Source organism: Eubalaena glacialis, chromosome 13 (genome assembly GCF_028564815.1).
Source record: "Eubalaena glacialis isolate mEubGla1 chromosome 13, mEubGla1.1.hap2.+ XY, whole genome shotgun sequence".
Lineage (NCBI taxonomy): Eukaryota > Metazoa > Chordata > Mammalia > Artiodactyla > Balaenidae > Eubalaena > Eubalaena glacialis.
In genome coordinates, this window is record NC_083728.1 from 91,858,418 (window position 1) to 91,880,419 (window position 22,002).

General features: G+C 52.4%; 1 protein-coding gene across 1 annotated transcript in view; it reads right to left on the minus strand.

The window, feature by feature from the left end:
* The window catches only part of SDK1 (sidekick cell adhesion molecule 1), a 182,814-nt gene that overhangs the window by 122,517 nt on the left and 38,295 nt on the right, over positions 1 to 22,002 (minus strand). The window contains exons 7-9 of the mRNA XM_061207928.1: positions 18,571 to 18,669; positions 12,282 to 12,473; positions 9,372 to 9,493 (exon numbers count right to left, since the gene is read on the minus strand). Coding sequence (XP_061063911.1) covers positions 9,372 to 9,493; positions 12,282 to 12,473; positions 18,571 to 18,669 — 413 coding nt within the window. The remainder of the gene's footprint in view (positions 1 to 9,371; positions 9,494 to 12,281; positions 12,474 to 18,570; positions 18,670 to 22,002) is intronic.

Sequence of the window (22,002 nt, forward strand, 5' to 3'; positions counted from 1 at the left end):
TAAGATAATCCAAGAACATCTTGTGCCAGAAAGTAAGGAGGTACTCCCAGTAACTGGAACATGTGCAAAGAACACAGATGCTGGCTGGAGGGCCTCCCACTGGTCAAATGTAGGAAAGTTTGATCATCAACATAAATAATGACAGCAATGGATTGCAATCTGTTACATAAAATAGGAATCCATGAGTCCACATGGATATAAACAAATAAATGAATAAATAAGTGAGAAGAGAAAGCTCTTTTGTTTTTTAACAATAAAAGTCCAATCAATAAATGTACAAGAGATGATTGAATTAGAAAGCTCACAAGTGGGTGCCTCATTATACTACTTAATTCTGGCAAAACATAATCGGTGAGTGACAAACTAGGGATGTGAGTGGAAAGGAGAATGAGATTTTCACATAATCTTGAAGTATCTCCCCACAAAATACTTACTCATCGTGAAAGGGAGAAAAGTAACTTTACAGTGGACAAAACCTGGTGGACTCCATTTTAATCGAGTGAGCAAAATTAACTCCACCAAAGATGGGGCATTTCGATATCATGTTAAACCCAACAAGACACAGTGTGAAGAAATCAGCATCACTTCTGTGACATTCTGACCAAAAACGCATAATCTGGGTCTAATCATGAAGAAATATACACATCCAAATTGAGGGATATCCTAGGAGATGAATGGCCTGTGATCTCTGAAACTGTCAAGGTCATGAAATGACCGGAATGGCCGAGGAACTAATCCAGGTGAGGGGGATGGAGAGACAGGACAGCCAGGTGCAATGCGTGGTCCTGGACTGGATCCTTTTGCTACCGAGGACATATGGGGACAACTGATGAAACTTGGATAGGGTGTCTGGGTGAAGGGTCATTCTTTGTAGTATTCTTGCAACTTTTCTGTGGTTTTGAAATACTTTCAAGGTGAAAGGTAAAAATGAACTTCAGGGCAATCTCAAACTTGTAAGAAATGGCTACAGGCTGGCGGTGAGCTAGCTGTGAGCACAGCAGCCCAGGAGCTGCACACCCGCAGGAGTCTGTGCCATCGCCCGCGGGCCCCGTGCCATGGACCTGCACCGCCCTGGCCGCTCTGAGACACCAGGTGCAGGCCTGGGGAAGGGGCACGGCCACCTCTGGGGAAAGGCACGGAGCCTGCCCAGATCATCCTCCCTGGGGAACGGAGCCTTGGAACCTCTGGAAAGAGACGTGGGCAGGGGCCGGATCACTGACACGTCCTACTCCAGGCCCCATGCACGGGACCCCCGAGGCAGGACCAGAGCAGCAGACATGGTACCTTTTCAACCCCCTGTGTCACCTGGGAAGGTACATACAAACAGGACGGACCCCACGCCCGGAAATGCTGACGAAGGGGGTCTGAGCGCTGGTGTGTCCCGGAATCTGCACTGACCCGCGGCTGGGATGAAGAATGCCGGCTACCTTAGGAAGATGGTCACGAGGCTCCTGTCTGTGCCAGCAAGGCCAGGGCATCAGGACCCCTCCCTCTCAGCTCCCCTCAGAGCAATCACAGCTTTATTTATGAAAACTGGTGAGAAAGTGAACTCTTGGTCTTAAAAGCCAAACCAACAACCAGAAAAGCCAAGTTCACTTATGAACATGAATACAAAAATCTTAAACCCAAACTGAACCAAACAAAATAAACATCAAATTGTGTTTATCTCAGGAACACAGGGACGGGAGAACATTAGAATATCAACATAAATCATCTCACCAACAGATGAAAGAAGAAAAACCATGAACAACTCAGTAGATGCAAAGAACAGTTTGACAAAATTAAACTTCTTTATGATTTTTTAATCCTAAAAAAACGCAAAAAAAACCCTCCTAGCAAACCAGGATTAGAAAAGCATCGTCTGAACCCAATACAAGCTAGCTGCAAAAACAAAGCCTCAAGAATCCCACACAAAACCTCCCGTAAGAGTCGTAAATGTCACACTTGATAATAAAATCTTAAAAGAATTTCTTTAAAGTTAGTAATAAAACAAAGGTTGTTCTAACGCTGCTCCAATTCAACATGATACAGGACGATCTAGCCCTCCCATTAAGAACAATAAATAAAAAGAAACAGAAAAGAGAAAGAAAGGTTTCAAAGGAAGAAATAAAACTGTCGCTAGCAGCAGGTGATGTGACTTCTTTACAGAAAACTACAGAAGAATTAACAGACTAACAAGAGATTCTCCAAGCTTCTGGCCGCGAGGCGCTCACACCAGGCTGGGTGGTGGCACAGCTGCGGCCTCAGGTGTGGACCAGGGGCCAGGCCGCTCAAGCCATGTGGTCCGCGGACGTCACTGAGTCCCTCGGGTCTTGCCTGCAGGAGTGGGTCCCAGCAGCCTCCTCGCGGTCAGTAAGAGGATGAAATGAGTTAATGTTTGTAAAAGCACTTAGAACACAGGAGAGTTCATTAAATTAAAAAACAAATTCAAATATCAACTGTGATCTCATATGCCAGCAACAGAGTCAGAAAATGTAACAAAACGTACATACATTGATTAATCCTCCCGACCATCTTGCAACAGCACTACTGACCCTGTTTTACAGACGAGGATGCTGGGGCTTGAGCAGAAGTTAAATATGCCCAGGACCACAGAGCTAGGAAAGGGGGGCAAGAAAAAGGGGGGCCAGGGCCGCTGGTGCACAGTCCATACTTTTCCAATCACAGTTTTTGAGGCACGCTGATGGCCCCTCAGTTTGCCTGCCTTTTTGGGAGCAGAGTGAAGGTCGGAATAGATAGCCCAGTGCTTTTGCCAGGAAGAAAAGAGCTGACAAAAGTAGATTTAAACAAATGCAAAGACGTATCATGTTCTTGGATAGAAAGACTAGACATCATAAGACAACAGCAAGGAGAGTAAAGCAGTGCACGTGCATGCATGCGTGTGTGTGTGTGTGTGTGTGTGTGCATGCGTGTGTTTGTGTGTGTGTGCATGCGTGTGTGTGTGCGTGCATGCGTGTGTGTGCATGCGTGTGTGTGCGCGTGCATGCGTGTGTGTGTGCATGCGTGTGTGTGTGTGTGCGTGCGTGTGTGTGTGCATGCGTGTGTGTGTGCGTGCATGCGTGTGTGTGTGCGTGTGTGTGCGTGCGTGCATGCGTGTGTGTGCATGCGTGTGTGTGTGTGCATGCGTGTGTGTGCATGCGTGTGTTTGTGTGTGTGCATGCGTGTGTTTGTGTGTGCGTGCGTGTGTGTGTGCATGCGTGTGTGTGTGTGCATGCGTGTGTTTGTGTGTTTGTGTGTGTGTGCGTGCATGCGTGTGTTTGTGTGTGTGTGCATGCGTGTGTGCGTGTGTGTGTGTGTGCGTGCATGCGTGTTTGTGTGTGTGTGCGTGTGTGTGTGTGCATGCGTGTGTGTGCATGCGTGTGTGTGTGCATGCGTGTGTTTGTGTGTTTGTGTGTGTGTGTGCGTGCATGCGTGTGTTTGTGTGTGTGTGCGTGTGTGTGTGTGTGTGTGCATGCGTGTGTGTGTGTGCGCATGCGTGTATGTTGGTGGGGATTGGGAAGACCTTACCAGACATTAAAACAAATTTTAAAGCCTCTATAATTAAACAGTGTAGAGTTAGTGCATGAAGAGCCAGACTAATAGAACAGAATAAACAGTTCAGAAACAGACCCAAGTGCATATGGGAATTTAATACTACAAATCAGGAGGAGGAAAAAACAGACTTTTTAATAGATGTTCTGGGGACAATTGCATAGCTATTTGCAAAGTGATAAAAAATGGACTCATACCTCACTCCATATAAGAGAACAAATTCCAAATGGATGGAGACCTAAATGCAAACATGAAACCATAGAACTGGTAGTAAAAAAATTGGGTGAATTCCTTTTTAACCTGAAAAGGAGGAAAACCTTTCTATCTAAGACTTGAAGTGCAAAACCTTGCAAGAAAAGATTGATAAATTAGACTTCAATTTTTTTTGGCATGGCAACAAATTATATATACCGCTGATGGAAATGCAAGATGTACAACCTATAGCAGAGGGATTTGGTAATGTCTAGGAAATTTACATATACATTCATCGCTTGATCTCGAAATCCCGTTCCTAGGAATCTATCCCAAAGATTCAGTGGCAAAAGTACAAAATGAGTATGCAAAAGGCTGAAAACACCTTTAGGTAGAATAATGCTCCCTGCAGGCATCCTCCCAACCACCTCCCCCAGGTGTCCACACCCTAATCCCTGGGACCTGTGGGTACCTTACTCCACACAGAAGGGATTTTGCAGACGTGATTAAGGTTAAGAGCCTTGAAATAGGGAGATTATCCTGGATTATATGGGTGGGTCCTGAAAAGTGCGAGAGTGGGGCGGCAGAGTGGGTCAGAGGGATGAGACAGAAGGAGACAGTTGAAGCCTGGGAAGGACCTACCCGCCATGGCTGGCTCTGAAGGTGGAGGGAGGGACGTGGTGGCCATAGAAGCTGGGGATGGTGACAGCCAGCTCGGTCCTAGGACCACCGGCAACAGCCTGACTGAGCGGGAGACGGTGGTCTTCCAGAGCCTCCGGACAGGAACGCAACCTGCCCACACCTGGACTTCAGCCCGTGGAGCCCAAAGCTGTGAGATACCACACTTGTGTTGTTCCAGCCACTGGGTTTTGGCTGTTTGTTGTGGCAGCAGCAGGAGAGGAACGCACACCCCAGGTGTCCAGAGGACCAGCTGAACACACAAACTTGCACGTCCACACAAGGGAAGACCACACGCCAGGCACGTGATGTTCACATGTCCTCAACTGAAGAAAGCAAAGCACCTTCTGCATACGGAAGGGGGACACGGGTACGTATATTGCTAACGCTGCAAAAGACAAAAGAGGACCAGCCAGAAACCTACTGAGGGGCTTCTGGGGAGAGAGGCAACAGAGTAAAGGGAGAAAGATGAACACAAACTTCCCTGAATATAACTAGTAGTTTTGGCTTTGAGATCATGCAAATGAGTTATGTGCCCAAAAATAAATTAAATTTTAAATGTTTGAACAGTTTTTTAAAAAGTAAAAATGATATTTAAAGAAAGCAATCTCTAAAAATTGAAGCAAAAGAACAAAACAAAGACACTGAAATGAATGAAACTAATCTGTATTAGGTTGGTGATAGAAACACACAGAGAAGAATTTAGACTCAGTATTTTGACTGTACGTCCACAGTGTAATACGGTCTAAGGACAAATAAGTTGCATTCAGCAGGCTCCTTAGGAGTATCATGGACATTGCAATTTTGAAACTCTTTATAGAAAAATAGGATAAAGAAAATAAGTAATTTTGTTAATATTTCTAGAAAGCACACTTTTAGTATAAAAGTTACTGAAAACGTAAATTCAAAGTTAAGTAATCTTAAATTTGAATTGGAAATATCAGTACGAACTCACGGTGTTTCCAAAAATATGCATTTCCTCCCTCTATCCGCTGGAAAAGTCTAGAAACAATGACCAGTCGGCAGCAATGAGCACCCTCCCCTCCCCTTAGCGCCCAGATTATGGCCTTTAAATACGATTTGACACTAAGCGAAACCAGGTAGCAGCGGGTCAATTTGAGCTTGAGCTTGGCGCTCGAAGGCACAAGATGCTCCCGGGAAATCGCCCCCTGCATCAGGAAGCAAGGAAATCATCCAAGATCAGTTATCGTGAAGTCAAAACACCTAGAACCTGAAGGGCTGCCCGCTGGCCAAGATGGGTCAGTGTTAGGTTCAAAAAGAATGATGACTGTAGGTGACTGAAACAGACCGAATACACAAAAAACCTGTCCTGTCCTACTGACACTCAGGAAAAGAGACAGCAGGGCAGAAAAGGAAGAAAGAAAAACCTGTTAACGTTGGGCGTGACCGGGAAGCGGTTCCTCACTCTGCAGTGCCCTGCCTTCCCGTGTTCAGGGCAACGACCTGACCTGAGGGAGGAGGGAAGTGCTGCTTCTCAGAGTTCCAGCTACTCCATGCGGAAAGACTGATAGAAAGTTGCCATTTTGAGTATCTGTAGATAGTACTGAATTCAGGCAAAGGTCACCGATGGGTGAGACGCTGGATACAAAGCTGACGGGAGGACAAGGCAGGGACCAGGCTGCCGATCGTGCGGTGTCCCTATGTCCCCTAGAGTGGGACCCCGAGACCCCACGTGTCCTGATGTGCCGCCGTATGAAGCCCCCAGCCCTGCCCAGGAATTACTCTCCACCACAGTGACCACGACAACGTGGGAACGATCCAATGGAGGTTTTAGAATGAACTTCCTGTTTACGGGAAACACGGGGGCAGGGGGACACGTGAAGTGACGCTACAAGGATGCAGATGGGAGGGCTTCTGCATCTCCCATCGGAGATGCTTCTCCGATGGAGGGCATTCCAAGGGACAGGGGACTGGGGTTTGTAACAAGGCGGTGGCAGGGGAACAGAAGGGGCTCTGGGTGAGAAGGGCATCATCTCTAGCGGCAGAGGGCAGCTGAGTGGTGGGCGGGGATAGGGTGGGCTTGAGGGGGGCTAGGGAGGATTGCACAGGGCGCAAGGGAGCTCCTGGGGGCGATGGGCTCGCTCACTATCTAGACTGTGGCGAGGGCCTTACAGGTATACAGACATGCACATCTGGGTCCAAACTTAACAAACCGTACACTCTAGAAATGTCAAGTTTATTATATGCCAACTATACCTTGAAAAAGCTGTTAAAATTTAAAAAAAAAATGATTGAAGAGACATGACAACCAAATGCATAATGTGAACTTTGTGTGGCTCCTGTTCTCATCAAAGCCACAGTAAAAAGACGTTTTCGGAAAATCTGGGGAAATTTGAATGTGTACTGATTATTAGATGATATTAAGGAATGTTTATTAATTTTGTCAGGTGTGATAATGGCATTCTCATTATGAGAAAAAGCATCTATAGTTTAACGTAAAGTTGTTGAAGGAAGACAAGTGCACAAGATGAGAACACGTTGTGCAACCCAGATCCAGACCGAGAGACAACATTCCTAACATTCCAGAGCCTTCCCGGTGGCACTGTTTCCTACAAGACCCCAGAGGGGACCAGTGCTCTAACACCAAAGATCCTGTTTTCTCCTCTGGGACTTGGTACCTGTGGACTCCAATCACGAGTCTGGCTTCTCCTGCTCAACGTTGCTTGTGAAATTTGTGCCTATTCAGTGCTGAATACGTGGGAATAAAATGACGTGTGGTCTGAGATATGCAGTGGTCACCAGTGGAGAGAGGGAAGGGGGGGTGCACATGGGGCGGGGGAGTACGAGGCACAAACTAAGCTACAGGATGTGTTGTACCACACGGGGAATAGAGCCAATATTTTATAATAACTATAAACGGAGGACAACCTTTAAAGATTGTGAATGACCATACTGTACACCTGTAACTTATATGATATTGTACAGTAACTATACTTCAATTTAAAAAGAAAAGGTGCAAACTCATAGGCATGAAATAAATAAGATATAAGGATTTAATGTATAGCACAGTGAATATAACCAATATTTTGTAATAACTTTAAATGGAGTATAATCTATAACAATATTGAATCACTATGTTGCATAATTGAAAATAATGTAATAGTACGAATAAACCATACTTCAGTAACATTTTTTTTAATTGAAAAAAAACCCCAAAACACTCCAGCAACAATAAAAAGTAGGGCTAGATGGATCTAGATAAGAGAAGAGACGAACCTGGGTGATGGGTGTGTGGGAGCTCATTAGATCACGCTGCTTCCTTTTGGGTACGTTTAAAATGTTTTAGATTAATCATATAAATAGATCAGTTGTGGGACAGAAGCACGAAGCAAACATAGTGTGGAGAGAAGCGCTACGTGTTCCCCCATCACTTCCTCTCCTCGGACAGACAGACGGAAGGACCCTTCCCAGACCCCCTGCGGCTGCCTGGAGCCCGTGACTGTCCTGGCGAACAGAACCCCAGCAGAAGGAGTGTGGATGCTCCCAGGTCTGGCTCTGGAAGCACAAGACGCAGATCTCAAGGTGAGCCACGGAGGGGTGGGCATCTCCACTCCTGTGGCCCCACCTGGCCTGACTCCCACTCGGAAGCCCTCGGAGTTTGTGTCCTTGGCGTTCACCGTGCCCAGCTGTACTGCTGTCCAGTGACACCAAGGACAGACTCTCGGCTTCTGTGTCCCTCCGAGCACTCGCCCGGCTCCATCTGGCAGACTCTGAGACGCCAAGATTGGTTTCCAGGAGATACCACAATTTTTCTCCTTGATGTTTTTCGATGCGTTTTAAAGTTCGCTTTTATTCTTTTGGTTTTCATTTCCAGGGGATTTATTTTTTCAGTTTGATGGGAGGTAGGGGCATACGGTGATTTTTTTTCTACGTAAATAATTGTTCCAGCCCCATTGATTGATCAGTTCCAACTAGCTGGTTCCCATGGTCAGAATCCTGCAGAGGTTTCTGGAAACAGTTGCTTAATGAACGTTTTGAAGATGTAGATGGAATTCGTGCCCTGATTTATGGCCAATTTCCAAGAGCGAACTGTCTTGCCATAGAGCACAAGCACAGTCACGAAAATCATGAGGGTTTTGCTACAGACAATAACTATTTGGAAACGTTACCACCCCCGTCGTGCGGCTCTTCGTCTGTTTTCTCGGCTCTTAGAACAAGGCGCTTCTGGGTGGGTGGGATTCACCGAGGCCCCTGTGACCCTCCCTCTGACGCACGAGCCCTGTGGGGCTTGCTATCCTGCTATCGTGCTTTGAGTCAGAGGCAAAGTTCTCCCTAAGGTCCACCCTCAGGATCCCCGTGACCTGCCCCCGGCTCTTCCCTACACCCCCTCACGCCAGCCACCCGGCACCCCTGCCGTCCTCACAGGTAAAGTGCATGTTCCTCTCCCAGCAACCTGAGGGTCCTTCTCCTGAGAGAGGACTCTCCTCCTTTACGGCACAGACTTTGTTTTTGTTTACCACGGTGCCCCTCGTGCCTAGAATAGTGCCTGGAAATAAACACGCTCTACAAACATTGCTGAGTAAATGCATATTCATTCATTCATCTGAGAGAAAAGTTGTACCAAACAATCCTCTTAGTCTGTTCGGTAGCTAATGGTGATATAGAATTAAAAGAAGAATCTCAACCAACGACGCCATCAAATTGGGGGAACTTACTATATATTGAACCACAACTTGAATGTTGACCCCATGATCACCTCTTCCACCCTCCAGTAAGAGCCCAGCCTAACATCCCGTTTTCCCCCACCTTCCCACACCCTAAGCCCGGCATCCCAGCCGCCTCCAGTCTCTGGTTCTCCTCTTCCAAACATCACCACCTCCCAAACCACCCCGAGGCAGCTCCAGCTACGGATTCATCACTTTGCAAAGGCATCTGTCAACCGTCTCTCAACTTTAGGCCCCAGTGTTACTCTGTGGAAACTGCAACTCTCGGCTTCAAGGAGACCATACCTGTCCCTCCACGATCCACCTGGAGATGGACGTCTTCCCGTCGTAGCCGGGTCGGAACTGCAGGGTGGCTGAGCGAGGGCTGATGTTGGAAATGACCAGATTGGATGGGGCACCAGGGAGTTCTGGAGATAAATGAGAGGGGAAAGGTGGAGATTTAAATTCTGTCACAGCTTAGGAAAGGTATCAACATGTCAGCAAGTAAACAGTTCCAAAATGCCTTAATATCAGAACAGGGTTTGTTTTCACAACCACGAAGGTGAGAAGCACAGCTTTCCAGGAACGTGCTCGCAGCATGACTGCCACTCCAACGGGGTGGCCGGTGAGGCTCCAGGCCACGTGCCGTGTCACTGGAGACCTGTGAATGTGGCTCCCAGATGACAAACCATGAAGGTCGGGTCATGTCTCACCCATCGTCTCCCTGAACAGCAGGTGATCAGTAGACACTTGTTGAGTGAAGAAAGGATGGACAAAGGTAGTTCTTCCAGGATCCTCAAAGAACCCAAAGGACCGACTGTCCCTCCTGCCTCTGACAATGACCTTGATGCCTTCGAAAGAGGCAGGGGGAGCGTGCACCCCGTGCGTCTCCAGGCAGCTTGACGTGGGGAGGTGTGCAGGTCCTGAGCCGTAGGCTTCCTGGCTCTGGTTTCCAAGACAACTGGATTCAGGTGAGAGCGCAGAACTCTTCCCTCTCTGCCGGCGCTCAGTTGCTCTGGCAGCTAAACGAGGGGCGGGTGGGTTCTGCACGAGGCTCCCCCCTCTCAGGCTGCCTGCGGCTAAGCCTCCTTGCTGAACACAGGCCCTTGGGCAGGTTGCCCACTCCCCCCAAGGAGCCTGTCCCACTCAGAAGTGAGATACTGTGAGTTCAAAATGAGAGCTCTTACGTTATCGGGCGACGCAAAAACTCTAGAGAAAGACAGCAGGATGAAATGAAGGCAAAAAAGATGCAATGCGAGAAGCAGAAAGGCTCTCAGGCCGCGCCGTATCTGAGCAACAGCTTCTGAACTCGCCCGCGTTTGGGGTATTTAAGACCAGGTCTCGCGCAGGGACAGTAAGACCTCTTTGGTGATCGATTCAGTATTTGCACAGGCAGCGTCGCTAGGCTCTCAAGGGTCCTTTCCACATCACGTCTAATGAATTTGAAGAGGAAAATATTTAAATTGAAGGACAAGTGACTCTTTTTTGCATATTTCTCAGCTCTCTGGATTCTTTAGCTGGTTCTTCAGTCATTGATGGATGTAAACTTTAAGCACGGCAAACGGGACACAGCCCCCAAAGTGATCGTCATCACGTGATTTTGCGCGGCCTGCCCCAGGACGGACCCCCGGCTACAGGTGACCCGAACCATCAGGGAAGCAACAGCAGCCCCGTGGGCTCCCCCGAGCCCGGGTTATCAGGTTCACTCGGCACAGCCGGGCCCGTGTCCCCTCCAGCGCTTCTCTGCGTCCAGGGCGGAGCTGGTCACAGTCACGCTGGGGGCGGAGGTGAGGTCAGCTCGCCCGCTTCCCAGCCCCGGTTGGACGCTGTCCAAACCATCCAGGAAACGACCTGGTCACGCACAGGGACGTGCCCCCAGTGCCACCCCGGTCGCTGTACGTCAGCCGAGTCTAACAGATCAAATCATGTGCTGTCATCATCTCATCATCACTAGCTATTAAAGTGCTAACAACATTTTAAATGTGTGCTTTGGGAGCTGGCTGTTCACGTAGAATAAATGAATCTCTCTGGAAGCCAAAGACTTCTTTCTTAAGAAAGGATGCATGTATTTTGAAAATATCTTTAAAAAAACATCGGATTGCCTCCAGTGTGGTCCCCAACCAGCAGCGCGGGTGCCACCTGGGGCTTGTTCCACTGCAAGCTCTCCAGCCTCACCCCAGGCCCAGGAGTCGGCCGTGCGGGAGCGGGCCCAGCACTGATGCTCGCGACAGCGTTAGAACCACTGCCTGAGAGGGAGGGCGGTGCTGACTGCTTATCAGTAGACAGAAAGCCTTGCTTCGGGACCCTGGGGGCTCAAGGCTCCCCTGACGGCCAGGAAGGTAGGAAGTGCCCCGTGGGGTCACAGTGCTCAGAGGACAGGAAGAACTCCCTCCTTCTCTGCCACCCCACGGCTTCCCACGAAACACGGTCCCTGTGCCGAGAGGCGGTTATTCCTCTGGGGAGTTTTAAAAACTGCACACATTTTATTTGTTTTGTATTCTCTTCACGTCCCGTGTGCCACGCTTCCAAGAAAATAATTAGGTTACAAAACCCTAACTGGGCGTGGAGGGTGCTATGGGGGTAAATGCTGGCTTCAGCCTCTCGGGGCCTGATGAACAAAGCCGTTGTGCTTTTCTCAAAGACCAGAACGAGGCCAACTGACATTTTTAAAGAGCCGGAGACCTCCGGCTTTAATTACAGAACTGAACTGATGGCCCCATGACATCCTCTCACACCCACATGTATTCTGTGAATTCCCTGGAAAAACACTTTCATTTTAAACATAAACTTTGGAGAGAAAAAGTTGAGTGCAATTTCCAAAGCTGGATGAGGGTGAATGTTTAGGAGGACACTCTGACTTCCAGAAAGCCCGAGAGCAGGGTCACCTCGGCCGTGCCGTGTGCGGATGCACTCTTCACCCTTCACGCCCCTTCCCCGCTCTCCTCCCCCTCTGTACCTTTTCTCCCCACCCACCTTCTCCTCACTGCTTCCCTCAAACCCACGTTTTCACTGTTGTGTTGAGTGAATACAGTTTTGTGCTTCCTGGTGGTCTTAACTGTAATGTTCCTTGACCCCCGACCATCCGAGCCAGGAGCTGACACCCCTCTTTTAAAGGCCCCCAGGGACTTCTGCACAAAAGATGCCCATCAACTCCGAACGTGAGAAACGGCCCAGGGAAACGCGGCAGCGGGGACGCCAGGGCCCGAGCGCACTGACCTGGGGGCACCCCAGAAGAGATGGTGGACGAGGTGGCCGGGCCAGCGCCCACGGCGGTGAGGGCCGCCACGTCGATGGTGTAGGTGGTGAGAGAGGACAGCCCTTGGATCTTATACTCGTGCGTCGAGCTGTTGAGAGTGAGTTCCAGCCGCGAGTCGCTCTTCCCGTACGCCTCCCAGGAGATCTGGTAGCCTGGAAGGCAAGCGAGGGCACAGGGTTAGTCCCGGGGTCCCGGGGACAGGGGCTGGGGCACCGCGTTATCTCGGAGGATCTGAGCAACGGCAGGGAGCTCAGCCGGGCCCACTGAGGTCCACTGCGCGTCCACAGCCCACGGAGACGAGACCCCGGGCTGGGCCCCTCCATCTGGCCGCTGGACCCACAGGGGCGGCAGGAGGACGGGGCTGGGATCTCGGCAAGCTCGGTCCCCAGAGCATGGACGGAGGGGGCCGAGGGATGACTGGCAGCCTGTAGTGCTCGGTGCAACCTTCTCTTGTCAAATGATAGACGTGCTTCATCTGTATTTCCATTTTTGGAAGCTCATATTTTCATTACATGGCACCCTAAATCAGCAGCTTGCTCCTGGCTTGCAACTAATTTGTGGAAACACTGCCACTTTTCCCTTTACAAAATGATGGATAAAACACTTTTTGCCTTAAAGTTTCTCTCCCCCAGGGCACGAGTGTCGCTTCCAGCTCTGCCTTCCCCTTCGAGCCTGTTTTCCGAGCGACATCTGATCTCCTCTGTACTCGGATCGTCCGGCGGGGCCTCATGATCACAATTTATTCAGCCATGGCAGTTTGGGGCTCAGAGAAAAACGACCCTGCCAGCCCCTGGGTCAGCTCCCTTGGAGGGGGCTTATGTGATTAGAGAACATCTAAGAGCGTCTCCTAAAGAGGGAGGTGGTGATGGAGGGCGCTCCCGGGGCCAAAGGCAGAGCGCTGAAAACGCTTGTTCTTCCGTCTTCCCGGCCGATAAACTGGGGAGACAAAAGCACTGGGAGGTGTCTTCTCGTTCCTCTCACTCTGATGAAAGCAATAAACAGAGTGAGAAACTCGCACTCGCGGGTAAACAAGGATTTAGAGGAGAGCGTCTCGGGACCTCAGTGTTTTGAAAACAATAAAATTTTAATGTCAGAAGCCGCGGCCTGTCTGCTGCCCTACAGCCTGGCAACCTCTGTGTGCTGGGGGGCTCCTGTGCTAGGGTGGGGCGGACGGGGCACCCGGCAGTGGAGGAAGCAGGGGGCCCTGCCACACGTCGGAAGCCCCTAGCTGCGCTCCTGGCCCGCGGGGACCGCTAAAGCCCACTAGGCCCGCAGCTCCAGCTGCCTCTCGGGGGGCCAGCCACTCACCATCTCCCGACTCCGGACCTTAGACCCTCCCTCCTCCCAGGGACCGTCCTGACCTCTGGCTTCCCGCATTCTCAATGGGCTGGCACGAACACCACGATGCCCTAAAATCAACCCGTTCTGTCTTTTTTGCCAGTTCAGATTTTTGGAACTGATTGTACAATTAAAAAAAGAGAAACCTTCACGGCAGTGAGGATGAATAACTTCAAATCCATGGAGTATTTATGATGTTCCTGTGGTGCTCTGAGCACTTCACCTGCATTAATTCACTCAACCTCGTGGCAGAGCTTTGAGGCTGGAGCCATCATGACCCCTACCTCACAGAGGAGGAAGCCAGGGCCACCAGAGGTTCCTGAGCTGGCGAGAAACGGCCCAGGCTCTTCATCCCCCACGGAGCCTCCTTCCACACGACCTGCCCTCGGGAGTCTTGCCGTGCGCAGGTAAACCTGGAAACCAGCCCTGGCCTTGGTGGGTTAGCCTGATAAACCTCTACGTGGAGTGGTGACACTCGGGGTCTTCCCTGAACGCGCAGGAGGACAAGGCTGTCGTTGTGTTGTTATACACGCTTGCTGTTATGTATGTGGTTCATGTTACAACCTTGTCTGTCGGACAATTTTATTTGTTTAAAAGCTGTTCTTCATCAAAATTTACTAAAATATAGGCTTTTGTGCTGCGCGGCAACCTGGAGGCCAAGCACAGCAATTCCAGCACCTTTAGCAGAAGAGAATTACTGGATCTCCTGGCATCAAGACTGACAATCCAGCGTGCTGCCGCTGTGGATACAAACACCACCAAACGGGCAACTGAAGACGCTCGTGTGCGCAGGAAAGGCTGTGACAAACACCAGCAGAGAGAGGGAGCTGGCCTGGAGGCCACGCACAGAGGGACCAAGCGGGGGCGTGCGGTGGGCAAGGCCCCGAGCGGGCGCTCCTGGCCGTGAGCGTCCCTCTGGCTCCGGTGCAGGAAGGGGGGGCCTCCAGCTGGCGCCCTACCTGCTCCAAACAGCTGCCCAGCTGAGACTAGCGACTGGAGGAGCTTCAGAACTAATTCTGTGTGGATCCGACGTGAACTCTCTGCGAGAGGGCGGTGCATCCAATCCCAAGCTGTCTGCCTGCATCCCGGCCCTCAGAGACCAGAGCTCACGCAGGGAGAGAAGAGGACGCTGGAATTCACAGGGAGCACTCGTGGGCAACTCGCGCAGGCACCCGGAGCCCCTGCCGCTCGCCTCTCCTTCCGGCGGCACAGGGAAGCTCCCGGCACCCAGTTTCCTGAGGGCCGACTGCACCACAGAGCGGCCCGCATGCGGGACCGACGTCATGGTGCCGGCTGGCATTGATGGAGCGCCTCCGGTGTTGATGGAGCGGCTTCAGAGGGACGGTCGCTGGCGCCCTGTGGACGTTTCCTGAAAGGGGCTTTTGGAGGCCAGGTGTGCCCACAAACACAGTTTTTCTTTTGCTGTACTTGGTAAAATTCTCTCCCTCCAGCCTGGAAAAGGCCTCTGGGGTGCTGCCGACGTGCCCCACGGGAAACCAAGTCAACCTGGGGAGCGCCGCCCTGCGTGTCCGGGCAGAGCGTCCAGGGCAGGGCGAGCCCCACGGAGGGCAGGGGTCCCTGGCAGGTGGTGGCAGGTGACTGCAGGGACACCACCGCCGGGCTCCCGCCTCTGGGGAGACCCTCTTCCCCCGCAGCCCATCTTACAGGGTGGGTGGGAAAGGCGACAGCACAGGCCAGACGTGGTGGGACAACGCGGCCCCGAGAGAGGAGAGCGGAGCGTCTGCCTGCAGCTCCGACCCAGACCCTCGGAGCTGCCACCGCGGACTCGCTCCCAGCCCAGGGCCAGGGCGACCCGGCTCTGAAAAGCCTGAGCCGCGAAGGCTGAGTTCCACAATAAACGATAGCTGTTGCCTGTAACTACAGGTATTTGTTTAATAAAACACGAAATTGGGTTCACTAAGCTCTATTAGCTGGTGCGACGGGTGACCATCAATCGGGAGTACTGGTGCCCGCCGCTCAGCCTGGGGATGTCGGCTCCACTCGGGCGATGACGCCCGGGGGTCTCCTTCAAGACTGGAAACTGGAGGGGAGTCCTCGGTGCTCCCAAAGGGCAGGGTGGGGCTGAGGGTGCGTCTGCAAGGGGGCAAGGCCTGCCTGCCTGCCGGCCTGCCTGGGGGGTCTGTCCACCAAGGGGTCCTGGCCAGCTTTCTGAAATGCAGCACACTTAGGTGAATCCTAAAGGCTGAGCTGACGGAGGTGAATGATCTGCCTCTCCCCACCTCAGCCCCCTCTGAAATCAGCAGTAGGTACGGCTCTAATTCACTCTAGTTCAGCCACAGATGGTCCCCAAGGGGCCTGAGCTAGAAAGCCTTTTTCTTCCAAGTGGTAGCCTCCTGCTAAGCCTTCGGTGCTTCTGGGTTTGCTTTCCCTCTCACTAGTCTGTTTTTCCTCCCTTTGTGAACCTTAAGGTGACATCCTGCTGTCTGCAACCTCCCTCCTCCGCCCCTGCACCCACCTGGTTTAATTCCTTCCGTCCCTGGCCGCAGGAGGGCTTCTTCATTACATACTCAGCACTGCAATCTTCTACTAAGAAGACCTCAGAACGTGCAACAGATTGGGGTTTTGAGGTCCAGTTTCAATAGTGACTTTTCCCCATTCCTGGACTTAACATTATTTAAAGTGGGTATTTCAAAACATCAGCTTCTTGAGGGCAGAACTAGATTCGTAAATTTACTTTATTTAACAGTGAGGGTTAGAGGCGGCATCAGTTCTCAGGTACCATCTGGACCCGAGGACTCCACTCTGTGAGGGGATCTGGTCGAGTCCAGGTGAGTAGAGGGCACCCAGCAGGTAAGTAGTGGGCGGGGCTGACGCCGGGAGGTTTTCTGAGTAACGGGAGAGAAAGGGGGCGTTTAGTGTAGGAACATGGTCCCCCGGGGCGCTGCAGGGAGACAGCGGGGCCGGCCCTCCGCCTGTGTCTGTGGGACTCCGCAACCCTCCAGCTTGAGCGCGTCACAATTCCGGATCAGAGCACACCGCACTCCTTAGGATGCACCCTGTCTTTGCAAAGCTGAGTTTCTGGTGGTTGCTGTGATAAGGATACAGGAACAATGTGAAAACCGACGCGGAACAGGAGATTCGGGAGGCAGGTCCGCTCTGATTCCAAGTTGGAGAAGCTGGGCAGTACCTGGGGGCGCACACGTCCCCTCAGGAACTAACTGGTTATTTGAGAAGGAAATGCAAATATCCTTTTCTTTCAATTAATGTGCCTTCTCTTTTCAAACGGCTATTAAGGTGCTAGGATAGAAATACTAAGTTGTTCGCACCTGACCACCTGGTAAGCAGAATTGTCAGGTGTTTCTCTGGCCTGCGGCATGGCAAGGAATCCAGCGAGTCACCGAGAGCAAGGCCCCGAGACAGGGACGCCCTAGGCTGGGGTGAGGAGCGCGGGTCGGACCCGCGTCCAGGGGCTGATGATGTGGAGGAGAGGACGTGGCATCCCTGCCCTGGCTTGGCCACCTGCTGGCCGCATGACCCTGGGACATGATCGCCCAAGGTCTCAGATGGGGTCATGAGACACACCTTGCCTGGCTGTTCGGAAACTAAACAAGAGCCGGCACGCGGGGTGGGGGTGGGGGCCTGCACGCGGGGGGTGCCGCCACCCAGGACACAGGGCGGGAGGAAGGGGACCCTGACCCTGCGGCCAGGCCGGGGACAGCCGATTGCTCCTGGTCCACACGGCTCACTCCTGGATAGTCTTCTTGACCGCGGAGCCGGCGCGAGCACGCTTCCTGGGCCACGGGGCTCACGAGGGACCCCAGGGGCTTCGGTGGTCGGCTGGACCACCTGGCCAGTCGCTGAGGGGACGGCACAGCTCCGGCTCCCACGGGCTCACCGGCGGACGGACGTGAGGTGCCCAGAGAGGGCTGCCAGAGCAGGGGGCCTGCGCCGTGAGAACGCTTCGCGGCCGGCGGGACGTTTCAAGTGCTGTCTGCTGAATGGAAAGGGCCGCCCGGGGCAGACCACGCCAGGCAGCCCCGGGGTCGCCCGCAGCCCTGTGAGGGTGTCTCGATGCCCGTGTGTGGGGAGGGGGAAGGGGTCTGCGAGGGGAGCCCTGAACCCGCTGGGACACGGTCCTCCCCAGCTTCCCCTGAGGCTGAAGCCCATGCGGATTTTATCAAGTCTGCAATTTTCTTCCCCCAAACTAAGATTTAAATTCAGCTTTAACCTGAAAGGTCTTTCAGAAACCTCTTCTACAACAAAAAATCATGAAAAGCCCTACAAAGGTGAACTGTTCCCCAGAGACCCCGCCGCAGGAGAGGAGAGGCGGCTGGCGCCCAGCCCTGCGCCCCTGGCTCCCAGGCGCTGCTCACCCCGAGGTCCCCCGAGGGTCCCGAGGGGGCCGGCGGCCTGGCACTGGCATCGGGGGCAGGCGACAGGCGTGGCCTGGCCACTCGCAGGCTGGGGCACCGGGGCCGCCGCGCGGCGGTGGCTGCAGCGTTTCCCGCACATGCAGGCGCCCAGGGCACAGCTGCCGAGGAAAGGTCACCCCACCCGCCTGAGCCTCAGTCTCCTCAGCTGTGAAACGGTCGTGATCTCAGCAGTCGCCTCACCGAGTTGCCGTGAGAACTAAGGGAGAGAAAGGCCCACGAGAGGGCGCACCAGAAACACGGATTCCGGCTGATCGGAGGCGCCAGAGGCTTGTTCGGATAAGGCGAGGAGACCGAATCTCCAAACTCTGAGGCTGCAGCTCAGCAGGGAAAGGGGCTCTCGGTGGCACCGCCTGGGTGGAGGGGGGCGAGCGAGCCCTCTGCCCTCGGCCCCGCGGCCAGTCACCCTGCAGGGGCCGCAGGCACCCGTGTGCTGCCAGCCGCGGTGTTTGGGTCTGGGCCCATCGCTTTGTGTTGGGGCAAACATGCTCCTCCTCTACCTGAAGACGGAGACCCTTACCTGTAACGATGCCGTTTTTCTCCAGGGGCTCCTGCCAGCTGACCTTGAGAGACGTGTCCAGGATCTCTGTGAAACTCAGGTGTCCCACAGGTCCCGGTTCTAGCAATTAAACACAAAGACACCTGTTAGCACGATAGCCCAATACTCTCTGGTCAGATTTGTGTGGAACGTTCTCACTGTGGAAGGGGGCAGGGAGCTGGGCCAGAGCCCGCGGGAAGTGTCAGAGAAAACCCAGAAGGGACAGGGAGTCCGAGGTGTTGCAGGTGACCCGGCTACGGTCACATAAATTATCTCACTCGGCCTCATCCCGGCCTCGCCAAGAACTGCAGAGACCGGCAGCAGGAGAGGTAGACACAGTCCCTTCTCTGTCTTTCTCCTGATCTAATCTAATTGGAACAACCAGGTGGCTGGATCCTGAAAGCAACCGCGTGCACCGGCGTCCCCAGAGGCCTCTGCAGCCGTGTCATGTGTCTGGCTTGTGTGGGGACAGAGCCGGGAGCCCTGGCCAGGAGGCAGTCCCGGCCACACCTGGCTGCAGGGCGATGCCTGCCGACCTGATCCAGAATTCCAGGCCGCAACCCTTACTCACTCTCCCCAGGGGCCCCAGGGGCAGGGCAGGCGCGAGAAATTTCCAGCAAAACGGCATGTTTCCCTGGAGTTTCCCTGACCGTAGCCCCTCCTAGTGCAGGAGGGCAGGGTGGCGGAGCTGCGATTTAACGCTGGGCTCAGCGGGGTTCAAGCCTGGCCCCTCTGCTTGCTGGCTGTGCATTACTTAAGCTCTCTAAGGCTTAGTTTGCTCATCTGTGAAATAGGGCAAATAAAAATAACTCACTCTGCAAGGTAATTGTGAGAAGAAATGGAATAAAACACGGAAGCGCTTAGCGTGTCCTGGCACCACAAAAATGCTGATTGACATTGGCTGCTATTGTTACTAGTTGTCAGTTATCGTACCATCAGAATATAAAGCCATTTCTAAGATGAGCTTGCTGTCACTTTGAAGAGCACCGGAGAGAAAAGGCCTGAGAGGCCACAACAGGAGTTCAACAGATCCAAGATCATGGATTCTCAGAGCCGGAGGGACATTACGAATCTGCTCGAATCCCTCCCCGACTTTGCGGCCGTGAAATTCAACGCCAGGCCCAGGGCAGTGAAGCAACTGCCCGAGGATGCACAGCCACCAAGCCCAGAGCTGGGCCTGGCATGTGGGCCTCCTGCTTGCTCTGGAGGGACCGCAGGGCCGTCAGGGGGCTCAGTAGTTGTGGCGCACGGGCTTAGTTGTTCCGCGGCATGTGGGATCTTCCCGGGCCAGGGCTGGAACCCGTGTCCCCTGCATTGGCAGGTGGATTCTTAACCACCGCGCCACCGGGGAAGCCCACATTTCACTCTTTGAGTGTGGAACATGGTAAAGTAGAACGGCTGTCAAGACCATCTCATCCTCCCCCGATTTTGAGTTTCCAGAAAGACATTCTGATGGATTTTTGAAATGACTTGTTCTTTTTTCAACCAATAGAGCAGCAAAGAAAGCTTTTTGTTCCTTTTCTATTCTCAGTGTTTCTGCTTCCTGGATTCCTTCCCAAATATTCTTGTCCTCTAGCTCTGCTGGAACCAGCTGGCAATGTCTAGGCTTAAATTTATATTCTGTTTCCTCTCTACTGTGCCTCCCGCTCCCCCCACCCTGGCCCCAAGTTCTTATTTCATCAGAGCTTTGGAGAAGGAGGCCAGCTGGATGTGGAGCCAACCATGGCGCCATCGGTGCTGTCACTACAGAGCGATGGGGGCCATTTCTCCAGCACCCAGAGTCCCAAGTCCTCTTTTAAAGGCCGCCCCCCCCCCCAGAGCTGACAGCAGCCCTACCTCCCCCGTTTCAGTGAGATCGTCCCTATTTACAAGGATGCTCTATCTTTCTAAGTAGGATGAACAGGCTCCCTGCCTATCAACAAAATGGTGGCTCAGTTAGAAAATTCTAAAAAGATGACATCACTGCCATTGTTCTCAATTCCCAAGACATTCCTAATTTCTCTTCTCCTTACTAATGGTGGGCCTGGCTGCCTTTAAGGTTCTGTTTCCCGGCTGCACAGCATTATGGGATGTTTCCGCATAGTTAGTGTCTGTCTGTTTAACTGGCAACAATAGGGCTTTTTTAGTAAAGAATTCAGCCAGGAGTCTTCTCTCATTTATCTGAAGAAGTTCTCTGCTTTTGCCACTTTTTATTTTTAACAAATGTCCTCTGGAAAGTAAAGCCTGATATCCAGTTGGACCTGGCTATGGTTGGAGCTGAGATGCGGCCCTGGCCACTTCTTTCAATAATGAAAGAGAGGAAAAGGTCCAAATGATGAAGAGCCATGAGGGGTGCTGGACAGCCACTCCTAGAATTCACTACCACCTTCCTTAGTTATGGGGACTCTCCCCTCCCACCCCGCTTGCAAACGTAAAGCTGTTAGGCTGTGTTTTCCTACAGAGGAGCGGAGCACGGACCCTCCGAGCAAGCAGAGCTTCCCTTTTTCTTCCAGAGGCCCCTCTGCTCGCCACCCCCTGCACTGTCCCCGGACCAGCCTCCCCTCACACGACGGTGCCAGAGCCCAGTGAGTGTCCCGTTTCTCTTACGCCCACCTGATTCCCAAAGCGACTGCATCCACTTAGGTGGATGGCACTGATTTCAGATATTTCCATCTGTGGTTAGACCACGTGCTCAATTATATTCCCTCAATTATTTTCCTCGGAAAATAAGGTCACGGTCGCTAATTGCTAGGACTCCCAAATCTATGTCTTCAGACTCTCTGCTGCCCATTGGCCACACCTGCCTCCATGTGACTGTGATCCGACTAAACCCAGCGTCCTAACCCTGGACCTGTTTCCCACTTTTCAGTCACGGGCGTCACCATCTGCCCCGTCACCTACGCCGAAGTATGTGGAGTGATCCTGGAGAACCCCTTGTCCCACCCCCTAAGTCTAACCAGCCCCCAGTTCTCTGTGACATGCCTCTAGCATCTCCCCTACTGCTGGCTCCACCGCTGGTGTAGAGGTGCACATAATTATTTGCCTTCTTCCCAGATTGCATCACCTTTATCTCTAGCCCATCATCACAAAACCTCCAGACAGAGCTGTTGAAACTCTCAAGTCATAGCCCTAAGGGAAATCCCTCTGTGGTTCCCCAATGCCTAGACAATCTCTGTCCAAGCGTCTTAACTTAGCAGTTGAGACTCTTCTGGGTCGGCTCCCAACTTGTTCGCTAGGGTCACCCCCACCCCACAGGCTACACTGAAGCTGAGCTAAATACCTCATACCCTCTCACACTCTCTTCTACTCTCTTGGCCTTTACGGGTTCTATTTCTTCTCAACCATTCTCGGCATCAAAAGCTCATCCATGAGGGCTGACCTCAGTTCTCAGCTCCTCCACAAGACTGACCTGACTCCCCCAGGTATTTTCTGTCA